Source organism: Brassica napus, chromosome C1 (genome assembly GCF_020379485.1).
Source record: "Brassica napus cultivar Da-Ae chromosome C1, Da-Ae, whole genome shotgun sequence".
Lineage (NCBI taxonomy): Eukaryota > Viridiplantae > Streptophyta > Magnoliopsida > Brassicales > Brassicaceae > Brassica > Brassica napus.
The window spans coordinates 8,519,797-8,544,790 of NC_063444.1; the positions used below are offsets into that span (position 1 = coordinate 8,519,797).

Here is a 24,994-nt window from a genome sequence, read left to right on the forward strand (position 1 = left end):
TATTGAGAAATTTTACTCCGTTAAAATCTCACGAAAGCGAAAAGTCTTGGGACGAGATTTGCGTTTGTAATTTTCCACACACAAGTGTCATATGCATGCGAAAGCTTGGACCAAGCGACATATAATCAGCGTCATTTACGTCGAAGTTGAATAGTCCACTCTCACGTATCCTGTAGAATAATCAAAGCCTTACGGAAGATTTTGTTTAAAATTAATTTGATTGTTGTATGGTATGATTTCGTGTGACGCAAGAAATCGGTAAATACTATAAATGGTAGTGTGACTCATCGGCTAAGGCATCTAGTGCTGACAAGATCGATTTTGAATACTAGGGTTCCAAGAGGAGTACGTTCTCCATTCTCCAGACGTGTTGGATTAAAGTCGATGGTCGTGAAGAGTTACTGTCCGTCGAGAACTGCAAAACACACACATACACAAGAAAGAAACAAAGGTTCTTGAAACCAATCAATGTTGATAATATGTTTTCTGCAATATCACAAGTCTTGAATACAAGATAGTTCCAGACAGATTTACAAGTGTATTGTATATCATAAAGGTTTGAAATCTGCTGAATGATAATTGTATAGATTTTTCCGAGAAGCTAGCTTGAGAGTGAGGGGAATTACTGGGTCATACGTGATAATAACTAGCCCCACATAGACATAACTAATCAATATAAGTTCTAACAATATAATACATCTGGCATATCACATGGATCTCTTGATAAGTTTAAAATTGTAAACTGGTTAATTTCAACCTGAACTGAAGTAAATAAATAAACACAGAATCAATGAGCGACGTGTAGAATCAAAGGAGACAAGATACTACGCATAGAAGGCATTTGCAGGTAACGGTTCTCCCACATTTTGATTCTTGAGTTGCCATCTGGTGCTGAATCTGATGGCCTCACTACGAGAAAACAGCAAGGATACTGAGATAAAAAATTGTCGGAATTTCGTCGGAATAACGTTATTCCGACGACCTACCGACGAAACAAGTCCTCGGAAATAATTCCTCGGAATTTCTTCTTTCCTCGGAAATCCCTCGGAATTTTCCGACGGAATTCCGAGGAAACAAATTTCCGAGGAAACAAATTTCCGAGGAAATTCCGAGGATCACTAGTTTGTCGGAAATCTCCTCGGAATATAACGAGGGAGAACTTCGTCGGGATATTTCCTCGGAAGTTCATCGATCGATGCGTTTTTGGACATATATCCATCGATCGAACCGTTTATAAAAAAACGTTCGGAATATACCGAGGGACATGTTCCGAGGAACGTGGGTATATTCCGAACGTTTTTTTATAAACAGATCGATCGATGGATATATGTCCAAAAACGCATCGATCGATCGAGTAAAAAATATAATTAATTTCCTCGGAATGTAAAAAATATTATTTTTTTTTTAAAATAAAATTTTTGAAATTTAAATTCGAAAATATAAAATTAAAATTAAAATTGAAATCATATTAATTAATATTCAAAGTTTCACAAATAAAAATAAAACATTTCGAGTTTTTGGAAAAAAAAAACTACGGGTCTGGCACGTCCGGGAACACCTCGTTCGGGTACATCCTCTGCATCATCTCCATCATTTGCTGGTTCAGCCTCCTCTGTGCCTCATAGCCCACCTGTTGAGCCGCCATATGGGTCTCCAACAAAGATATGCGATCATCCTTGTCCTTCAACTGAGCCGTAAGTACTTATGGATCAACAAAGGGCGGTGGTGCAGAAGAAGGAGGAACCGACCGGGTGCGACGACCCAAACCGACCAAACGTCCCTTCTTCTTTGGAACCGACTGAATAGAAAATAGTCAAATTTACAAATTTAAACCAAGAAATAAATGAATTGAACTTAAAAAAAAAAGAACTTACAGATTCAACGATTTAGTTGATTCGAAACCGGGACAAGTTGGTCGAAGCCGTCGAAGCGTCATCCTCGGTTTGAAGCTGAGACACTTCGTCTACCACCTGAGTTTGGACCAGGTCGACCACGTCCCTCACAAGACCGTCATCAATCTGACCGGTCTTCTTGTTGGTATACGCCCTCCTCATTAGGGCGAGATCATCAACCGGCTCGCCATCATTTTCTTCCGCCTTGAAAAAAAACATAAATTAAAGAAACATTAGAAATTAGAAGAAATGTACAATAAATTAAAATTCTGAAACTCAAATAATTGAAGAAAAAGCGGTTGAACTTACCATGCGATCTCCTAGAGTGGCAATAGATTGAGCACCCAAGTTATGCTTGTAGATGCCCTTCCCTTTATGGTCGCTTTTGCGGTTGGTGGAGTTGGTGGAAGAAGTTTCTTTCGTCTCTTCCTTATCCCAATGCGCACACAACTCCTTCCAGACCGTGTCGTTCATCGACTTTGAGACATTTTAATAATAAAAAAAAGGAAAATAGTTTAATAAATAAAAAAATAGTTTAATAAATTAAAAAATTGTTTAATAAATTAAATCGAACCTTATTGATTTCCCACTTCTTCTTCCACTCGTGGATCTGCTTCCCATAGTTGTCCATAACTTTATGGACGAAGTGGTGATAGATAAAGAGCGTCTCATCGGAATTCCAGTTGAACTCATGCTAAAAAAAAACACAATTAGTAGAAAATTTATATTAAAGATTAAAAATATAAGCAAAAAATTAGAATACTTACCGCAAAGTGACGAAACCACAGAACCTGCTTGTCGGTAGGGAAGTGAGTGAAAGTCGGATGTCCTTTGTCGAGAGCCGAGTACATCATACGGTTGATCCATGCGCTGATCCCGTTCCCGGATCGGTTGAACCTAATAAAAAGGACAAACGGTTAATAATGAATCCAAATTTAAAGAAAAAAAAAAGTTTAATTACCATGTTTGACCCCGTCCATGTGGATACGGAGTGATATACGGAAGATGGTCACGACCGGGCTGTTGAACCAACTCCGCAACACTCATCACTCCCGGAGGACCCGGAGGAGCAGGAGCGGATGCAGCAGCGGGAACGAGAGGAGCAGGAGCGGGTGCAGCAGAGGGAGATGTATGGTTGGAGCTGTGGGGGCGAAGGGGAATCCTGAAAATGGCTGGAATCCCGAGACTGGCTCCCCGTACCACCACGACCACGACGCTGTCGAGGCCGGGTCTAATCATCATGAGACCTGTAAATTAAAAAAATATATTTAATAAATACAAAAATATATAAATTAATTTTTTTTTAAAAAAAAATCTCAAATAATAGTTTTTAATCACAAAAAAAGATTTATAGATATTAAAAATATTTAATAAATATATAAAAATAGTTCTAATAAACAAAAAATAGTTTTAATAAATAAAAAATAGTTTAATAATTACAAAAAATAGTTTTAATAATATATATATATATATATTAAAAATATTTTTAAATCCCAAATAATAGTTTTTAATCACAAAAAAAGTTTTATAGATATTAAAAATGTTTTGTAAAATCCAAAAAATCGAATTTATATCCAAAAAATCGAATTTATATAGAAAAATCATTTTGTAAAATACAAAAATCGATTTTATATACAAAAATCGATTTTATAAATACAAAAAAAATAAAAAAATTATAAAAAAATTCTAAAAAAATTCTAAATCAATTCAACAAAACAAATTATTCAACCAAATCACAATTCTACACCTATTATACAACCAAATCACAATCCTAACCAATCACCCTAACAAAAATCTATCAAAACTACATAAAAACCTAACAAATAGAACCTAAGAGAGTGAGATAGGGTCCTTACATGATTTGTGTAAGAGAAGGGGGAAATCGCCGGAGATATCGTCGGATTTCAGGGGGAAATCGCCGGAGAGAAGAGAGGAGTCGCGCAGAGGAAGAAGAGAGAAATGAGGAAGAAGAAGGGGCTCGTGGTTATAAAACCTAGGGTCCAACGGATATTATCCGTCAGAATTCCGTCGGAATTCTAATTTCAATTTTCGCGAAATATTTGCCCGGTAAAATGAAAATATTCCGAGGAAATACCGAGGAACTAGTGTTTGGAGTTTCAAAACATCAATTTTTTTTTGTCGTATTTCATTTCTTATACAATTGTAATGCATAGCATTGAGGATTCTTTGTATAGATGAGCATAAACCATGAAATAACAAATTTCAAAACTAATTGACAGTATTCCCTTTACCGTTCATTAAAAGGTATAAGTGTTTCTCTTATGTTGTGGGATTTCGTTCATACAATCGGAAAAGTGTTAATTATACGGTAAGGAACAAATTTTTGACTTCATAATGAACGTAAGACACTTAATAAGGGTTATATAGGTGTTATTCAAACCGCAAAACGTTGTTTTCGGTTTAAAAACCCTATTTCCTCGGAATTTCCTCGGATTATTCCGAGGGAATTCCGAGGAAACCTTTTTCCTCCTCGGAATTTCCTCGGAATATTCCGATGAAACAGGGTTTGGGGTAACAATGTGATCGATCGAGAACAAAATCTCGTACGTTTTTTTATAAACGGATCGATCGATGTATATATATCCAAAAACGCATCGATCGATCACTAAGATGGACCAAAGCGTAACAATGTGATCGATCGATTAGATTATCCCATCGATCGATCGAGAATCTCAAGCGTTCCTCGGAATGTCCTCGGAAAATCTTGTAAGTTTTTTTATAAACGGATCGATCGATGGATATATGTCCGAAAACGCATCGATCGATCACTAAGATGGACCAAAGCGTAACAATGTGATCGATCGATTAGATTATCCCATCGATCGATCGAGAATCTCAAGCGTTCCTCGGAATGTCCTCGGAAAATCTTGTAAGTTTTTTTATAAACGGATCGATCGATGGATATATGTCCGAAAACGCATCGATCGATCACTAAGATGGACCAAAGCGTAACAATGTGATCGATCGATTAGATTATCCCATCGATCGATCGAGAATCTCAAGCGTTCCTCGGAATGTCCTCGGAAAATCTTGTAAGTTTTTTTATAAATGGATCGATCGATGGATATATGTCCGAAAACGCATCGATCGATCACTAAGATGGACCAAAGCGTAACAATGTGATCAATCGATTAGATTATCCCATCGATCGATCGAGAATATCAAGTGTTCCTCGGAATTCCGTCGGAATTTTGTAAAATCCCCCAACGGCTCTCCCACGGCTATAATATTTCCTCGGAATTCATCAGTTTTTTCCGAAGAACACATGTTTCCTCGGAATTTCCTCGGAATATTCCGACAGATTGATATTTCCTCGGAATTCCGTCGGTATATTCCGAGGAAACCAAATTTTGTGTTTCCTCGGAAATTCCTCGGGATATTACGAGGATTTCATTTTCCGTCGGAATGTCCGTCAGAATACCGCTGTTTTCTTGTAGTGGGCCTGTCTTTGTGTTTTTGTTCTAGTGAAACTTTGAGTTATCTATTCAACAACTTTGTTGGAGATCGAAGTTTCAGCGAGGTTGTGGCTGAAGCAAAGAAAGCAGGTTTCACTGAGCCTGATCCAAATGATGATTTATCTGGAACTGATGTTGCAAGAAAGATAAATAGAGTAGCATCAAACAATTGTTGCAGCAAAGTTAACTTATGATAGTCACTCATGGAATCAATAATCTTTCTGTTGTGCAGGTGATTATTCTCGCTCGAGAATCTGGACTTAAATTGGACCTCTCTGATCTTCCCATTAGAAGTCTCGTCCCAGAACCTCTAAAAGTAAACCATCATCTTATATATCTCATTAACATCAAAATCAGTTGAGAAATCAATATCCGTATTCTTATGTTATTCTCAATCTACTTTCAGGGAGGCACTTCTGCTGAAGAATTCATGGAGAAACTCCCACAGTACGACGGAGACCTGGCAAAAGAAAGGCTAGAAGCTGAGAACTCCGGGGAAGTAAGATCATTCACCATAAATTTCCAGTGATCTTAAACCGGCTAATTAGCATGTCCTTGGATCAATTTGACCATATCAACTATATATATGTAAACTCTTGATTCAGGTCCTGAGATACGTTGGAGTGGTGGACACAGTAAACCAAAAGGGAACAGTGGAGCTACGAAGATACAAGAAAGATCATCCATTTGCACAGATGGCAGGTTCAGACAATATAATAGCATTCACAACGACAAGATACAAGGATCATCCATTGATTGTCCGAGGACCTGGTGCTGGTGCTCAAGTCACGGCCGGTGGTATATTCAGCGACATGTTAAGGCTCGCATCGTATCTAGTTGCACCGTCTTAACAGGTTACGATGATCAGTTTTGCTTATCTCCGTATTAAAATTATCAGCTACGATTCTACGGATCAACAACATTTTGCTTGGTCATTTCTTGACTTATTCGTAGCTGATCTTTGTTGTTTTTGTGGTAAACATGTACAATAGCAACTAGATTTGTTGGATTTGATGTTCTTTGATTGATGCAGTAATAAACGATTTGCTATTTAATAAAACGGGCATTGAGAATATTACCCGTACATTTTTGATGTACTACATATAGCTATTGAGAAGATACAAAACCATTCGTGCGTTACTGAAGCTTATTTGCAACGTGTAATTTCTCTGAATTGTCTTGGAGTTTCGATTAGATTCTTTTAACATAACATAATCACAAGCATCTGAACGGTTAAATCCAATCCTTGCTAGTTGTTCACATCTTATCGGTCATAGCTTCAGGTTAGCAACCATACCGCCTAGGCCCGGGTGTTTGGGTACGTCTTTTCGGATATCGGGTTTTGAAATTAGGCCTTGTTCGGGTATTACAAAACTTCGGATTGGGTTCAAGTCAGGTCCGAATGAGTTCGGTTTTGATGTAAAGAAACCTGAAAATAACCGAATAACCATGTATATGAAACGGGTTTGGATACGGATATTTGTATCTATCATAACCATATTACCCGATTCGGTTTGGTATTTTGTATATAAACTATCAAAATAACCAAAAGTATTCATTAAACATGGTTTTGTTTGAGTATTTCTATCCAAACTATCATATTTTATCCTAAAATACACAAAGTATTGAAAAATAACTAATATATTTAATTTATGATTTTAGTTTTAACTATTAAAATATTTATCAGTATAATTATAACTAATATTTTTAAATATATGTTACATTTTGGATATTTTTGGATACTCATTATGTTCTCGTTCCGGGTCGGGTTCAGTACTGGTTCTTCGGATATAGCAATTAAGAATAGCAATTCAGGATCTATTCAGTTATTTACCTCAGGTCCGATCTGGTTCACCCAGATTTTTGGATTGGTTTCCGGTCAGTTCTTCAGGTCTGATATGTTGTCCAGCCCTATTACTGCCATAAACAAATAAATATTGTAAAGAAATTCATTAATCCAGTCGTTATTTTAAGATCAATGAGTTAAGTAAAATGTATATCATCAACCCGGTAGATTTTTCTCAATTATAGCTAAATCCACCAATTTAACCATAATTTATATGATAACCTACAAGCTTCGAACTTTATATTAATTATTTTTTTTTCATTTTTGTATTTCTCCTTGACTTGTCCAGAGTGTGGCAACCTTATCTCCTTAACTTGTAACTCCTACCACCTAATCACCATGCACCGTACTTGTCGCTCCGTTCGCTATTACCTATTTACCTGAATGCATCTGTTCTCAACTTATCACCATATTTTGATATCGCTGGTCCGATGGTTTCTGCACCATAGCTATTATCATTGGGGTTTGCAAGAGTCCATGCCCAGCTATTGTATCGAAACACTAACACTGCTTTCTTCGCCCGGAAGTCCCGCTTTAGTCCAATTCCTGACGCCCGAGTCTCCGCTTGATCATCTTAATTATAAAGCGGTTTAAAGGGGAAAAAATGATATGCATAGTGAAAATGTATCATAATAAATTATTTATACGGGGTGAGAAATTAGTAGCCTAGGGCAATTTCTTGGGGCTTGGTATATACCCACATCAGTTCTAGGTTCGATTCCCCCTGAGAACTAAATTATCACTACTTGGCCAGTCTGGGCTTGGGTTTCGGCTCAAGTGGTTTACATGGTGGACCATAACATATGATTGGTCCACCCCCTGGCATTAGTCGGAAGGGTATTCCAAACTCGGGTCAGGCAGTGTGGTACGCTTTCGGACTAGTCCACTCTGTAGCACTAAGTGCGTTCTATTGAAACTAACAACTCGAATGCTAATATGTATATGCGATTGGCTTTATAAGAATCACTCTCTTATATTAGCTCAAGGAAAACTCAACTCAAAAACCTCAAGCACACACAATCTCAATCTCACACACACGATCCATCCTTAACTCAATGGATCTATATATATAGCTAACAAGTAAATCCTAATCCTATTAGTAAAGACTTAATGTTATAGATAACTCCAAAACAACTTCTATCTTTATCTAGAATCACACTTGGACAAGGACTCCTTGTAGCTTGCTCCGCAAGTCTCTATTCTTGTTTAATCATCTTCAAGCTTATTCCAACATTTCCCCCTTTAAACTTGAAGTTGATTTCTGATGTGTCTTGAACACCGATGAACTCTCTCATACTTTTAAATTTGATGCTACCAAGTCCTTTTGTCAGTATATCTGCCTTCTGCTTGTCTCCTGAGACATGCTCGACATCAACCAGTCCCTTCTCGACACACTCTCTTATGAAATGGTATCTCCTATGAATGTGCTTGGAACGTCCATGAAAAACATGATTCTTGGTGAGTGATATCGCAGACTTGTTATCTACCCGTATGATCACTTTCTCACACTCGTCGCCGGTGATCTCACTTAGGAGTTCTTGGAGCCATATTGCCTGCTTTGCTGCTTCAGTGGCTGCCATGAACTCAGCTTCACAAGATGACAATGCCACTATCTCTTGCTTTTGTGAACACCAAGTAATAGGACTTTCCTCAAGATAGAACATGTGACCTGTTATGCTTCTACCGTCATCAACATCTACGTTCAATGAACTGTCGCTGTATCCTAGTAGCTTTGTCTTGCTTGCTCGCTTATAGGTAAGGCCGTGTGAAAACGTCCCACGTAAATACCTCAGAACATGCTTCAATGCAGCATCGTGAGACATTTTTGGGTCGACCATGTATCTACTCAACACCCCAATGATGTATGACAGATCAGGGCGTGTGTGTATCAGATAGCGCAAAAAACCAATACTCCTTCTATACTTCTTCTCGTCGACAGAGTTCTCTTCAATTGCCTTTGAGAGCTTCAGGTTCATGTCCATTGGTACTTGAGCAGAGTTACATCCATCCATCCCTGTCTCAACAAGTATCTTTGACGCATACCTCTCTTGCTGCAATGTAATTCCATCATCATGTTGCAGTACCTCTATGCCCAAGTAGTATGTCAATCTCCCCAAGTAACTCATCTCGAACTTGGCCTCCATCTCTTCCTTGAACCGTGTTATCATTGACAAATCCGAGCCTGTCACTAGCAAATCATCCACATACACAGCCACAATAAGTAAATGTTCTCCAAGCCTACTTTGATACACCGAAGCCTCTTTGCTGCACCGTGTGAACTTCAGTTCTCTCAGGATCTGATTCAACTTATCATTCCAAGCTCTAGGAGCTTGTTTTAGTCCGTAGAGGGCCTTAGACAGCTTATAGACCTTCTCCTCACTTCCTTTAACTTCAAATCCTTCTGGTTGTGACATATAGACCTCATCTTTCAGATCACCATGGAGAAAGGCAGTCTTTACATCTAACTGATGTACTTCCCATCCGTGTGATGCCGCCAAAGCAATGATAAGTCGGATTGATTCAATCCTAGCAACTGGAGCAAACACTTCATCGTAGTCAATCCCATGCCTTTGAACATAACCTTTGGCTACCAACCTTGCCTTGTATTTGATCACGCTTCCATCTGGATTTCGTTTAACCTTAAAAACCCACTTTAGACCAATGGGTTTAACTCCTACTGGTAGGTCAACTAGGATCCATGTTTGATTCCTTTCAATAGAACAAATCTCATCCTCAAAAGCTTTAAGCCACACCTTCATACCTTTTGCTTCTGAGAAGTCCCACAGTTCTTCATTGATCGCCATAAGAAGCCACTCGCATTCTGTTTCCGACAAAAGAATATAGTCAGAGAGATATTCTGGTGTAGTTTTGATCCTTGTGGAACGTCTCAGCTGTGGTTGCCCTTCATGCTCTTCTTCATCATCGGACACTTCCACTGAATTATTATCACTATCAGTATCATCTCGCTCACTTTCTTGTTTTGTTGTCGCAGCATTGGTGTCTCCTTGTGTCTTCAAGATGTAATCAATCTCTCTTAATCCTATGTTTCCAAACTCTCCAAGTTTGACACTAAACGAGTCAATATCTTTATCAGTTTCCTTCTTACTCTCATTCCAGCTCCAACTTTCTTCTTCCATAAATACCACATCTCTGCTCACGCTAATCTTCTAGCTTACTGGATCAAACAGTCGGTAAGCTTTTGTTCCAGGTTCTGTTCGCAGATGAACTAGTGCTCGAGACCGATCATCCAGCTTCTTCCTGTAGGGAGCTACTATCTTTGCGTATCCTAAGCAACCAAACACTCGAAGATGTGATATGTTAGGTTTTCTACCTTTAAAGACCTCGTAGGGAGTCTTGGCTTTTAAGGTTCTAGTCGCAGCTCGGTTGATAAGATACGTAGCGTGTCTCACCGCTTCTCCCCACATATAGTTAGGAACACTCATATGCTTTAGCATACTCCTTGTCATCTCCAGTATCGTCCGGTTACGTCTCTCAACCACGCCGTTCTGTTGAGGAGAGTACGGATCAGTCAAGTGTCGCTGGATGCCGTTTTCTTCGCAGAAGGTATTAAAATCTAGAGATGTAAACTCTCCTCCCCTATCTGTTCGAAGGGTTTTGATTGAGATTCCAGTTTCTTGTTCGACAGAGACTTTGAACTTCTTGAACTTTCCAAACGCTTCGCCTTTTTCTTTCAGCAACAATGTCCACATGTAGCGAGAATGGTCATCTATTATCACAAAGACATATCTATTCTTACCAATCGTCGGCGGATTGATCGGACCACAAAGGTCACCGTGTAGTAACTTCAGTTTCTGTGACGCTCTGAATGTTGTTGATTGGGGAAACGATTGTCTGGATTGCTTACCAAGTAAGCATGATACACAAGTCTTCTTTGTGACGGTGATCTTTGGTACTCCTGTAACCAACTCCTTGTCCACCATAAGTCTTAAGTTCTCATAGTTGATGTGTCCTAGCCTTGTATGCCACTTGCTAGAGGCGTCAGGCATCATCACTTGAAGACACAAGGAACTCTCAGCTTCGAGTGTAACTTTGTACAATCGATTCCTTCCTCTACTGGTTTTTATTAAGAGCCTCCCATCACGATCGTAGACAAGCAACAGATTTCTTTCATCCTGACTTCACATCCAGCCTCTGTAGCTTGGCCCAAGCTTATGATGTTACTTTTAAGTGCTGGTATGAAGTACACATTTGACATCACCTTCTTTACTCCACTCTTGAATCTGAAAGTAATACTTCCTTTTCCTCTAATGTCGATGCGGGAGTCATCACCAAACTTGACCTTTCCAGTGATTGTCTCGTCTAGCGTGGTGAAGTACGATTGATCTCCACTCATGTGATTACTAGCTCCATTGTCTAGATACCACACGTTTGTCTTGTCTAGATCAGTCTCGAAGGTGTTAGGTTTCACCTTCTCTTCATTCAGGAACACAACTTCGTTTAACATCAGCTCATCAGCTTCATGTGTTTCTTCTTCTTTAGTCTCTTGTGTTTCTTGTAACTTAAGCAGGCGATCGGGACAGTCTGTGACATAGTGTCCCACCTTATCACACCTATAGCATGTGACTCTCGATGCATCTCTCACGTAGCCATTGTACCTTCCGCGACCTCTTCCTCTTCCAAAGTAATGTCCTCCACGGCCACGGCCTCTGTTTTCACCGTTAAAGCTACGGGTACTCTGATGTTCTGAGTTTGTGTACATTAGTTTTCCCGTTTCTTCAGATGTTTCTTCTTCTTCAGTAACACGTTCTTCGTAGGCTTTCAGTCGTCCGATTATATCTTCAAAACTTGTTGTCTTGAGATCCAAGACTTGCTCCAATGCCGCTACAATATGTATATACTTTCTACGGGGGAGACTCTTGAGGAACTTCTTGACGAGCTTTGTTTCCTCTATCTCTTCTCCAAGCGCAGCAGATTTAGAAGAAATCTCAGAGAGTCTCCCTGTGAAATCATCAATGGATTCATCGTCTTTCATCTTCAATCGGTCGAAGTCCGCCATAAGTGTCTGAAGGCGAGCTTCCTTCACTCTATCAGCACCCATGTGTCTTGTCTTAATCGCGTCCCAAACCTTCTTTGTCGTATCCAACTCACCGACTTGGAGGACGAGAGCTTCTGGTATAGATTGGACTAGCAACGCCATGGCCATATTGTTTTTTTCGTCGTCTCCTCCTTCTACCTCAATTAGTTCCAAATTACCTTTAGTAGAATCTTCATCTTAATTGCCCAGACCGTATAGTTCGTAGAGTTCAATATGGGGCACTTTATCGATGATGATCCTGTCTCTTTCTGTTTCGCAGTAACAACCGTAAGATCTCCCATAGTTTCAATTTTGTTTAGGCTCTGATACCACTTATTGAAACTAACAACTCGAATGCTAATATGTATATGCGATTGACTTTATAAGAATCACTCTCTTATATTAGCTCAAGGAAAACTCAACTCAAAAACCTCAAACACGCACAATCTCAATCTCACACACACGATTCATCCTTAACTCAATGGATCTATATATATATAGCTAACAAGTAAATCCTAATCCTATTAGTAAAGACTTAATGTTATAGATAACTCCAAAACAACTTCTATCTTTATCTAGAATTAGACATGTCAATTAGGGCCGAAGCCCGTAGCCTGAACCCGCCCAGCCCTAAAAATTACTGGGCTTGGGCTTAGCTTTATAAGCCCAAACAAAAATTGGGCCTTTCGGGCTAAGCCCATTTGGGCTTTGGGTATTTTGGGCTTAAGCCCGTTTGGCTAGGGCCGGCCTGAAAACCCGAAATTTATATTTTAGCGTAAATATTATCCTTCTTTCTTGTAATCGAAACTATTATTAATATTGATATATTATTTTAATATTTTTATTCAAACTCTAATAAAGCAAATATAAAAGTTGTTAATGCACTTTATTGTTTCATCGTGTTACATTTTAAATTTTACAAAAGTACCTTCTTCTTTCATGTACAACATTTTTTTATTTTCAAAATACAAAGTATGAAACGTTTGACCATGTTTATCATAAATTTTGTTCTCTTATATTTTTTTGTTTTAATTGATAATTGATTATTTAAATCTTATTAAATTTGGTTTGTGTATAAAATGTTTTTAAAGCATACGAAAAAATAAAAAATTTGTGATAGAGAAGAAAATTTTAAACTCACTTTATATATTTTTTATTTTTTTTAAATGAAACTCTTTTGTTTTAATGAAAATTCACATGTATTAAAACGATGGAAGTGACAATGACAAATTATTTTTCGAAAAGCCCACAAAAGCCCGAAAAGCCCTATAGCCCTATAAGGGCCGGGCCGGGCTTTGAATTCTAGGCCCAAATTATTTTCGGGCCGGGCCGGGCCGGACTCAAATATTTACGGGCTTAGCGGGTTTGGGCCGGGCCGGGCCGGGCCAGCCCGAATTGACACCCCTATCTAGAATCACACTTGGATAAGGACTCCTTGTAGCTTGCTCCGCAAGTCTCTATTCTTGTTTAATCATCTTCAAACTTATACCAACACGTTCCTCTCGGGACCGACCCGATCAGCCGATACGGTTTATCAAAAAAAAAAAATTATTTATACTTGTGTGTTCGGTAGCAATTGAGTGTGAAAACAGATGTAAACAATTTGTGACTGGGTTTGATCATGGATTACATTTCAGTCGGTTTTATTATTTCGGTTCATTGTTTTAGAAAAATTAAACTACTATACTAACAATATGGGTTTTTGATGGATTACATTTCAGTCGGTTTTATTATTTTGGCTCATTGTTTTAGAAAAATTAAACTACTGCTAACAGTATGTATACATATAGTTGGTCTATGTACCAATTATTATTGTGGCTTGACCTTGTGGGCTATATATTGCTAGTGGTTTTCCAGTCAACCTTGTATACTTAGTCATTTAGAATTCAATCCAAATTTTCTGCATTGCAGAAAAAACAAACAATGCTTTTCAACTAAACAAAAATCTGGTTATAACATTTGACAAATTTGTCCATTCAATCCGTCCGGCTGGAACTCGAGTTTCATATTATGATCAGTTTTGTGAAACGCGTACGTCGTATAGCTCATCTTCTATGAGAGAAAATGTAAAAATATAATATCAAATTTTATTGGATTTAATTTAAAATTGTTTTTATTTGCTGCTTAATATATAAAAGAAGCATTAATAACTTATGCTTCTTGCTTTTATTATCTTGATATTATTGTTCCCTTTCCATTGACAACATACACGCAAATAGAAACGCTTATTTGTTTGTATAATGTATAGTCACTGAGAAAAATATCGCCACTTGCCGTAGTCGGAACAGTGGAGAGCCTTAATACTCCTGTATAGTTCTGGTGGTTGCCGCAGCATCCCATGCACGTGACGCTGTACAATCCAAAACAAAAATATTACCTCATAGATTCATATAAAAATAACAGTAAAATTAATTCGAACCTGCACGAGATAGACCAGAATTATCGTCAGCTCCAACATGCCAAGAGAAGTAACCAAGCAAACCTCTCTGCTTAGCGTATCTAACTTTCGTCACGATACTCTGATTATCATCGTATCCAATCCAAGTCGTCCCTGCGTAACAGTAATCTCCGACCACCGAGGAGTTATAAACCGTTGTTGCTCTGTTATCAACTATGAACTTCCTTATCTGACCGTATCCGATAGAACCGTCCGCTGATATCGCAGCTCCGGTTGTAGGCGCGTAGTAGCTGTGACTGTTTGCGTTTGAGAGACGCCATGCGTAGCCGTAGTATGGAAATCCCAAGACTGCTTTCTTCGCTTGAAGTCCAGCTTGTGTCCATGATCTTACTCCAGCGTCGCCACTTGGACCTATCATTAACCGGTTTAGTATTCAAACAAAACCGGTATTTATTCATATTTCCAGCGCGAAACTCATTAAAAAAAATTTAAACTAGAATCTCTCCCAATATATAATACTATAATTATTAGTATTTTTAATTTGTGAATATTTTAAAAGTTCAAGAAAATCATATATAGACCAAGCCAAAATAATAGTCACATATTAAATATAAATATAAATTGTATTTTTACTTTAGTATTTAATTTGACATGTCTTTCTTAAATAATACTCACAAATTAAATATAAATATAAATATAAATTGTATTTTTACTTTTAGATATTCAATTTGAGAAACTCTCTTACCCTTGGCTTGTTTTCTTTACAATCTTATATAAACCAAACCAAAATTTCCAACCGAAACTAGACCAATAATTTTCGAAAATTGATCTTAATATGTTTTCACACTCATTGAACCAACTTCAATACAAGTGAACCATACATAACCGAAAAAAATCAAATTTCATTTTTTGAAACATTTATTTGTTTATATTCTTCATTTACAAGTTTTGGTTATTAATGTGTCCCAATTTATTTGGTTGGTTAGGTTAGTGAAGTACCTGCGTTTGAAGGGTCATACAAAGCGGCAGGTGGACCGGTTACTTTAGACCAACCCGGTCCATAAAAATCATAGGCCATAAGATTAACCCAATCCAGACTGTCGGCAACGGCTTGAACCGGGTACAGTACCGAATAGTAATTGTTGGAGTAGAAAACCGCAGCCGCCAAAAGCAAACGCTGTCTACCACTGCTACTAGCTTCTGCTACAACCGCTGATCGCCATTCTCGAAGCAGCGTCCCGAAGTTGCTCATCTCCGTAGCACTGCTCGGATACTCCCAGTCTAGGTCAAGACCGTGGAAGCCATTCGATCTCGCAAGTCTTATCGAAGAATCAATGAACGATTTTCGAGAAGTGGGGTTACTTGCCATGGACGCAAACGCGGTTTTATCAGCGGCTCCACCGCCGATGGACAAGAGGGTTTTCACAGAAGGGTTTCGCCGTTGGACGGTTTGAGTGAAAGTGGAGAACTTCTGTTGGCTCGCGGAGGCGATGGTGACTTGATTGGTTTGAGCGTTGAGATCAGCGAATGCGCAGAAGAGGTGAGTGAAGAGAGATGAGTCAATGTCGGTGACGGGATACTCACTCCCTGGGAACCAGTAGGAAGCTTTGACGACGGACTGGGCTGAGGATGAACTGAGGAGGAGAGAGAAGAAGAAAGTGATGGAGACAAGGAGTGATATGGGTTTTGTGGAAGTCATTGTTGAGTTTCTGTGGGAGACATAGTAATGGGGTTTGTTGTGTATTTATTGAGAAATTTTACTCCGTTAAAATCTCACGAAAGCGAAAAGTCTTGGGACGTGATTTGCGTTTCTATTTTTCCGCACACAAGTGTCATATGAATGCGAAAGCTTGGACCAAGCGACATATAATCACAACGTCATTTATGTCGAAGTTGAATAGTCCACTCACGTATTTTGTAGAATAATCAAAGGCTTACGGAAGATTTTGTTTAAAATTATTTTGATTGTTATATGATATGATTTCTTGTGACGCAAGAAATCGGCAAGAAATCGGCAAGAAATCGGTAAGTACTATAAATGGTAGTGTGACTCATCGGTTAATGCGTCTGGTACTGACAAGCTCGATTTAGATAACGAGGGTTCCAAGAGTAGAACCTTCTCCATTCTCTAGACGTGTTGGATTAAATATGGTCGTGAAGAGTCTTTGTCTGTCGAAAAACTGCCAAACACAAATACACAAGAAAGAAACAAAGATTTTTGAAACCAATCTTGATAATATTTTCTTTTGCAAACGACCAATCACAAGTCTTGAGTACAAAACCGTTCCAGAGATATTTACATGTATATTGTATGATAATAAAGGTTTGGAATATGGTAAATGATAAGTGGATAGATTTTCCCCAAAAGCAGCTTGAGAGTGAGGGAATTATATTCGGTAATACATACAAGATAATAGTTATCCCCACGTAGACATAGCTAATCAATGTAAGTTCTAACAAATATGTTATATCTGGCATATCATAAAGATCTCTTGATAAGTTTAAAATTGTAAACTGGATAATTCTAATTTGAACTGAAGTAAATAAATAAACAAAGAATCAAAGAGCGACGTGTAGAATTACAGGATGCTTCTAGAGCATGCCAAACTCTCTCAAATCAATCTCTTAATCACTTGATAGCTATCACTTATCACCTCTATGTGTGAGTCTTTATGTTCAAGTGGATTATAACAGCTTTGACTGTGCCTTCAGGATTAGGTATGAGTCTGATTTGAATGTGTGAACGATGCAGTTTGGATGCCAAGTAATTGATCCAATCTGTAAATAGTAATGCGATTCAGATGCAATCTACTTACCCTCCTATGTTTTCGAACGAAAAAGCGATTCAGATTACATGAATACTTGATTGGCGTTCATGGGTGATAACGGTTATTAACAACAATCTTGTAAACCATTTCAAAGAATGGTTCTAGCTAATGTTTACTGGTTGCAGATGGTAAATAAAAATATTTTAGAAAACTTTATTTAAATATGAAATAAAATAATTAAAATTTAAAATTCTTAAAAGCATTAAATCAATGACATCCTCTTTAATTTTAAAAATCTAATAATAATGTTCAAAAAGAAAAAATCATTAAATAATATTTTTTATATTTTATTACAGAAATATAATTTTTAATACTTTCTAGTTATATAATGTATTAATATTATTAATTTATTATTTAATTGCTGATTCATTTTAATAGCCTATCAAACATAAGTGCACTAAATTTTAGTTATTGCACCAGTCATACAAATCGCTTAATAACACTTAAAACTGTCGGTATCCGCTTTTACAAACTCAAACAACCGTAATCACATCTTCAATCGCTTCGTTTAAACTAGACTGATCCTAAATCATTAGTCAAATACAAGCTCGCTTAGTTAGTATTATATTTGATCTATTTTAATTTCATGAACACATTAAATTCATAATATCTTATAATTTCCATTTTTCCAACAAAAACGTGTTTCTACTTTCTTTTTTTTTTCTGGCAAAAAAACGCATATTCGCATAAGAGACAAATTCAGGAATGTTAAGATTTGAGAAAAGATTTGTGAGAATGTGTTGTATATTTTTTATTGCTTACACCACTATATATAGTGGTTCATACAAGGTAGAGTCAAATGCAGAATTGATTACAAAGATACTCTACATAATGACATGGTCAAACTCATAAAGACATAAGGTTGAATGAGTCTTCCATGTGACTGGATGTAAACCCCCAATGGACTCTAGTCTTTAACTTGTATGGTCTAGGTTATGGACCATCCACTTTATGATTCATAACACTCCCCCTTGGATGCCATAACCATATAGGGTTTGTAACATGCTAATGTTGCCTCATTAAAACTTCTCCCGGAAAACCCAAAACCCAATGTGGTAAAAAGGGAAATCAGAAAAAGGAAAAAGAGTACAACACACATTACTCCCCCTGATTTGGACATCACTGAAGGTCCTTGAGTCTACGCGTGCCAATCTTGTTGCGTGAACTTCCTGAATGTGCAAGAGGGCAATGATTTGGTGAAGAGGCCGGCTGAGTTTTCACTAGACCGGATCTGAAGCACGTTGACCTCTCCAACTTTCTGCAACTCATGGGTAAAGAAGAACTTGGGTAGAATATGTTTGGTTCGGTCACCTTTGATATACCCGTCTTTGAGTTGAGCAATGCAAGCTGCATTATCTTCATATATGATGGTCGGACCCGTTGGGTCGCATATGGACGCATAATGTGGTCCTATACCTTTTGTTCAAAGATGAACTTCGATCTTATAGCTTATCTTTATGATAGCTTATTCATTCATACCACAGCTTGGTTGGTTCATGCTGAGAATTCGACCAACCATAAGTATTACCAAAATTTGGCTAATTTGTGGTGATGGTCTATAACTTTTTCTAAGGTTTAATGAATAACCATTTAACCTATCTTAGGCTGGTTAGTATAAAACACAAGGAATTTAAAAGTCCTCTATGGACTGATTTGAATTGTTCTTATAGAACTCTTCACTTGCTTACATGTAGTAATTTAATTCAGTCCATGAACAACTTTAGGAAAATGCTGTTCAAGAGGAACTTCTTTTCTCATCTTTTGATTATGAGCTCAATACCGTTTGGTAAACCTTTTGGTACCAATAATATTATCATCATCATCCAGTGAGTCATATATAGCATACTACATTCTTTGAATTTCTTCCAGATATCATATGTAGTGAAATATGTAGTAGTATCCACCACATTGGATTATATAGACCTTTTCTGGTCTGTCTCACGATTTATCTTTCTTTCAGGATTTATATATTCACTGGGCATCATATGGCGTTTACATATTCATGGCCAATACAATACGCCTTTTATATATCACTTTAAACCCCACGTTTCTTTCATTATTCATTATGAGTACTCTTGTGTGGGTTTATGATCCTCGATACATATCTTTGTATTCATGTGCTACATACTTGCGCATTTTCTATGAATGTATGTGTCGACACACTTATATATATATATATATATATAGTTCCTTTTAGTTCCAGACATGGTATAAATCAATTTGAGATTTCATTATCTAGGACCTTAATAACCTTATAACTTGGCGTCCCAAGCTATATGGTATGGTACCTAGTTGTTCAGCTGGCCAGCCTTATATCTCAATGTCTGGAATGGTTTCCTTTAATAAAACTCGGATTTTATCTCATGCACCTTTCTTTCTTTCCGAGGTTCCTTAGAATTTATGGAACTTTATTTGGAACATTTATTTGGTCTATCTTATATAGACTTTGTAGCAACTTGGTTGTGTCTTTAAGACATCAAAACCGTGTGGTGCTAAGCTGGGATGACATAGTCATTCTTTCTCTCGGGTCAATGTGTCTGGCATTTTATTTTGCTATCATTGTAGCATATGGACGTCTATAAATTATTTTCTAGTCCGAGGATCTTTGCCAAGACATTGATGGTTGATACCAGATGGTAGATACCATTCTTTATCATTCTTTATACCAGCTTATTACTTTTCTCCTTTCATTGTTGGATATTCGGATTCATAAACCTTATGTAATCCTTGTTCCTTGGTCTATAATTAGATCACCCATTTTGGCTCAAGGTTTCTTTTAAACTTATGGAGAAAGTATATTCATAATATATATCCAACATATATTTCCAATCCTCTTTATGAGATTCTAAGATCACATGATCTTAGATGGCACATATATTTGTGGTGGATTCTTTCATAATATCTTAAGATGATATATGTCTGGACTCATGACCCGTATCAGTCTGAGGTGGGAATATCTATGATCACTTATATGGCCTGATATAATTACTATGGCCTGATGCAGGTTCATTCTTTTATAACTCATGGTGTCCCCAAGCATATGGACTTTTAGAATTTGAACCTTATAGGTAATGGTCTTTATATCAAATTCAACCAATATGTAATATGGTTGTGGACCATGTTTCACGGATTTTAGTATGGTCATGTATCATGGGATTTGTCCTCACTCCCCCTCATGAACATACTCAAATTCGTGGTGCTTGGGACAATAAATTCCCTTGTGCATAGATATATTGCACACACGTGAGATCTTATGGGATAACATTTGTGCCCTTTTAAATATTTGCATCATAATCCGAATGGCTAAGTATGGTAATGCCATCTAAGTGATAAATTTCGTGGGTTAATCAAACATGATTGCCCTGGCTATTTGCCTAATATCATATTGATCACTAGATCAATAGAGAATGTAGTCTCGACCACTTAGGCGATTTTAATTTAGGTACTCTTATTCCCTTTTGTCCATTGTTGGAAACCATTTTTTCTTCTTAATTCAATGGACCTTATAGGGTGAATATAATGCCATTTAGGCAAAGCCTTGGTCGAGCTTCTTTTCCTTTCTTTCAAGGAATGTCCAGTTGAGTTCAAGAGTATTTTATAACTGAGCCTGGATGGCAGAGCATGTCGTGCCATTTGTCAAAGGCTTCTTTGAACTCTTTGGAAAAGTGAGTTGGGGTATTAATCCTCAATCATATTTATCTTGGCACAATAAAGGCATATAGATATAGTTTCTTATCAAACAACAGTTTGAATAAGATAATGATGAACTCAAAGTAATTCATTTTATTAATGAAGTCGTGTATAAAGCAAAGTATCAAAGCAATTCATGAAACATAAACTCAGGAAACATGAAAATGAGAATGTCAAAAGACAATTATATAATATGGCCTTCACAATGCATGTGTTGCCATATGGCGCTCAACTTCAGCTTCATCAGCTATAGGAGGCCTCATCTCATTATTCTTTAGCTCAATGTATCTTTTCTGAAGCTTGTCAAATCTGTTGATGGTATCTTTGATTTTCTGCTTTCTTTGTTCAGAAGCCAAAAGATATGACAAAAGGTCATTATAAGTGGTGAACTTCTTAGCCGTGTGTAGCAACAACACATCCTTTGGATGGAATGTGGTGTAGGTCTTATATAATAAAGAATAATGTGTTATCCTTTCACCACATAGTTCAAGACTATAAGCAATATCCATCAGAGTAGAATTATATTTCTCCACGGATTCAAAATCCTGGAATCTGAGGATCTCCCATTCATGGTTGGCCTTTTGCCACGATACCGGTTTGAACATTTTCTTTAATTGTAACCAAAGATCACAAGGATCCTCAACATGGAGATACAGGTCTCTTAATTCCTCAGTGAGATGATAACGAATAATCGTTATAGCTCTATGCCTTTCACTGTCAATGATATCATTGTACTCATTGATGCATTGTCCGAGTCCTCTGGATCTCAGGACAACAAGAATATTCTTTACCCATTCTAGGTAATTATCTCCAGAGAGATTTAGGGCAGAGTAATCTGAGGTTCAAATCTCAACATCTGAATATTTAACGAGTAATTCAAGCACTCAGAATTCTATGTAAGCAATAGAATAAATCAATGTATATGATTTCAATAAGGCTTTACCCCAAATTATATAATCTATTTGCTTAAGCAATCTTAGTATGAGAATGATCAATTGATCATTGCATCTAGTAATCCTTTTAATTATAATTCAAATTGGATTGATTATATATATAGGGTATTAAGGCCCTTTAGAATTTGAATAAGGATCAATCATCATTTTATTAAATGAGATCAAGCAAGATGGATGAAATCAAGCAAATGCATGGATCAAGAAATAGCTGAATGCATGTTCAGAACTAAGCATTGGACTTAAACAATCTATATGTGATTCCTAATGCATGAGGATATTTGGTTTCAAAGATCATAAAGCAAAAACCGATTCCTTCCCCCTTTTACAGGGTAAACTAAGACAAGAAAATTTTATAATATTCAGGATATGTCTAGAACAAATTCAATTAGATTTTCAATCAATCGGTTTCAAAGCTTGTTTATGTTTTCAAATTAAACAAACATGCTTAACTTTAAAAATAACCGATTTAATCTAGTTAGATGCATGCAATGTGAACCAATTTAGATTTTATTTTAAATTCTCCATGATTAGAATGATCTATTATATATATGCATGCTCAGTTTTAATAAAACTATATGACAAGCAGATGCATGGAAATGATCAGTTCATGATATGTGTATGATCTAACAATTTACTAATCCATGTTTGATCTAATAGATCCTATCAAGTATGTATATATGATCAGTATATAATTCAATCATCACAAAATCAGTTTTCAAGGTTGGTTTTTAGATCAAGATAAATTTATATCATTTGTTCAAACTATAATGAACCGATTTCAAGGCCGGTTTAGATTTAGATAAATTTTGACAAACAACTATGTGATCAAATGATTTCAACTTAGTATTTATTTTAGCCTATGTCATAACTATTTAAATCAAGACTATATGTTATAATATTTTGATAAATACTACCTAGTCAAAGATATGCATTTAAAACAATCATAAAAGTTTTAAATTTTGATCAGTTACAATATAAAACATCAATGGTCAAAGATATGCATTGATTAGGATTTAAGTTTGATATCTTTGGGTTTGACTGAAAGATTATGGCTGAAAAGATTGTGGCCGGAAAAGGTCATGGCCGGAAAAAAAAAATCATGGCCGGATTTGGATTTAGGGGTTCAGCTGATTATTGCTTAGAGTTTGGGGGATTGATAAAAATCAAGCAAAAAGGATTTAGGGAATTGATATGTATAATGACCATCAAGATACATATCCGGTTATAAAACAAACAAGGAGATTTGAGATTTTGATGTGGATAAGGGTCGATTTGGATCGGTAAGTACATCGAATGGGATTAAGATTTTGATGGCCAGCTTATTCATACGGCTATACAGCCGGTAATACGGCCAAACAAAGATTATGGGTTTCAATCCTTTAGTCAATCCGGATTTAAGGCCGGATCAAAATAGGAGAAAGGGGAACCGATTTTAAGGCTTGCTAGGTTTATGATTTTCTCTAATATCTTTTATAATTTCAAATAGTTCTTAGAAACAAGATTCATATAGATCTTAGATTATTAATAAGTTTTATAAGTTTTTAGAGATTCTTAGATCTTTAGAGATTCAAATAATTTTAGAGTCAAGATTCATATAGATCTTAGATTAAAGATTAATATTTGTGATAATTTTAGATCTATAGATTTTTATAAGTTTTATGATTCAAATAGATCTAATAATCAGGATTCAGATATGTGATGTTCTTAGATTTTATGGATAGATTAGTTTACCTTTTAGAAAACACCAAATTGATCTGAATGGACCACCGTGAGAGAGAGCTAATCCGCGGATGAGCTGGTTGAGAGAGAGGTGGAGGAGCTGGCCGGAAAACCGTGAGAAGGATAGACTTGGCCGGGGGAGCAAGGCTGAGGGCCGGAAGAGATGGCCGGAAAAGAGATGATCGCCGGCGGATGGGATTGCTCAGGTGGAGAGAGTCTCGTGCTGATAACGTGTTAAGATTTGAGAGAAGATTTGTGAGAATGTGTTGTATATTTCTTATTGCTTACACCACTATATATAGTGGTTCATACAAGGTGAATTGTCAAAGGGAGAATTGATTACAAAGATACTCTACATAATGACATGGTCAAACTCATAAAGACATAAAGTTGAATAGGTCTTCCATGTGGCTGGATGTAAACTCTCAATGGACTCTAGTCTTAAACTTGTATGGTCTAGATTATGGATCATCCACTTCATGATTCATAACAAGGAACAAAATGTTAGTTTTTTCAACACATTAGTGTACTATGAATGCGGAAGCTAGGACCAAGGGACGCATAATCGACTTTATTTGTATGATTGTATCAAAGTTGAATATTCTACACACGTCTCCTATAGACTCAAATACAATGAACAAAACAAAGACTATCCAAATGCTTACGAATGATTTTGTTCAAATTTAATGTAATTATATATTATATGATTTCTTGCCTGACAAGAAACCAATGAATACTATAAGTGGCAGTATGACTCATCGGTCAAGGCGCCTGGTGCTGACAAGTTCGAACCTTCTCCATTGGCGAGACGTGCACGTGTTGGAAAGATGGTCGTGAAGAGTCTTTGCCTGTCGGCGAACCACACAGAAGAAGGAAACAATGATTTTTGAAACGAGTCTTGATAATATCCGTCTCTGCAAGCAATCTTACGATCTATCTATTGATTGGTTCTATGAAAAATTACATCTTAAACGGATAAATACGAAATTTAGTCCCACTTGCCAATACAATCAACATAACGGCGCATCGTAGACTTTAGAGAAAGTCTATCGGCCTGAACTTCCTAATTATCACACTGAATTGAATGTAAAAAAAAAGAATGAACGAGACAAGTATAGATCCCTAGGGTGGGTGAATATAGAGCATGCCAAACTCTC

At 36.9% G+C, this 24,994-nt stretch overlaps 2 protein-coding genes across 2 annotated transcripts; one reads left to right on the forward strand and one right to left on the reverse strand.

Moving 5' to 3' along the window:
- The first annotated feature begins 5,755 nt into the window (after nucleotides 1-5,755).
- On the forward strand, nucleotides 5,756-6,423 carry LOC106362647 (bifunctional aspartokinase/homoserine dehydrogenase 2, chloroplastic-like). Its single transcript, XM_022694205.2, has 2 exons — nucleotides 5,756-5,867; nucleotides 5,974-6,423. The coding sequence occupies exons 1-2, from the start codon at nucleotides 5,799-5,801 to the stop codon at nucleotides 6,217-6,219; spliced, it is 315 nt and encodes a 104-aa protein (XP_022549926.1). The 5' UTR covers nucleotides 5,756-5,798; the 3' UTR covers nucleotides 6,220-6,423.
- Nucleotides 6,424-14,314: 7,891 nt separating this feature from the next.
- Nucleotides 14,315-16,381, reverse strand: LOC106365922 (class V chitinase-like). The gene is made up of 3 exons (XM_013805437.3): nucleotides 15,647-16,381; nucleotides 14,669-15,058; nucleotides 14,315-14,599 (listed from the first exon to the last, which is right to left on the reverse strand). The coding sequence occupies exons 1-3, from the start codon at nucleotides 16,344-16,346 to the stop codon at nucleotides 14,547-14,549; spliced, it is 1,143 nt and encodes a 380-aa protein (XP_013660891.1). The 5' UTR covers nucleotides 16,347-16,381; the 3' UTR covers nucleotides 14,315-14,546.
- Between the last annotated feature and the right edge of the window lie 8,613 nt (nucleotides 16,382-24,994).

Coding starts and splice junctions, on each gene's coding strand:
- LOC106362647 (XM_022694205.2), top strand. CDS start 5,799: ATGGAGAAACTCCCACAGTACGACGGAGACCTGGCAAAAGAAAGGCTA. Junction 5,868..5,973: donor AAGCTGAGAACTCCGGGGAA/GTAAGATCATTC, acceptor CTCTTGATTCAG/GTCCTGAGATACGTTGGAGT.
- LOC106365922 (XM_013805437.3), bottom strand. CDS start 16,346: ATGACTTCCACAAAACCCATATCACTCCTTGTCTCCATCACTTTCTTC. Junction 15,059..15,646: donor GTATGACCCTTCAAACGCAG/GTACTTCACTAA, acceptor GGTTAATGATAG/GTCCAAGTGGCGACGCTGGA. Junction 14,600..14,668: donor TTCTGGTCTATCTCGTGCAG/GTTCGAATTAAT, acceptor TGGATTGTACAG/CGTCACGTGCATGGGATGCT.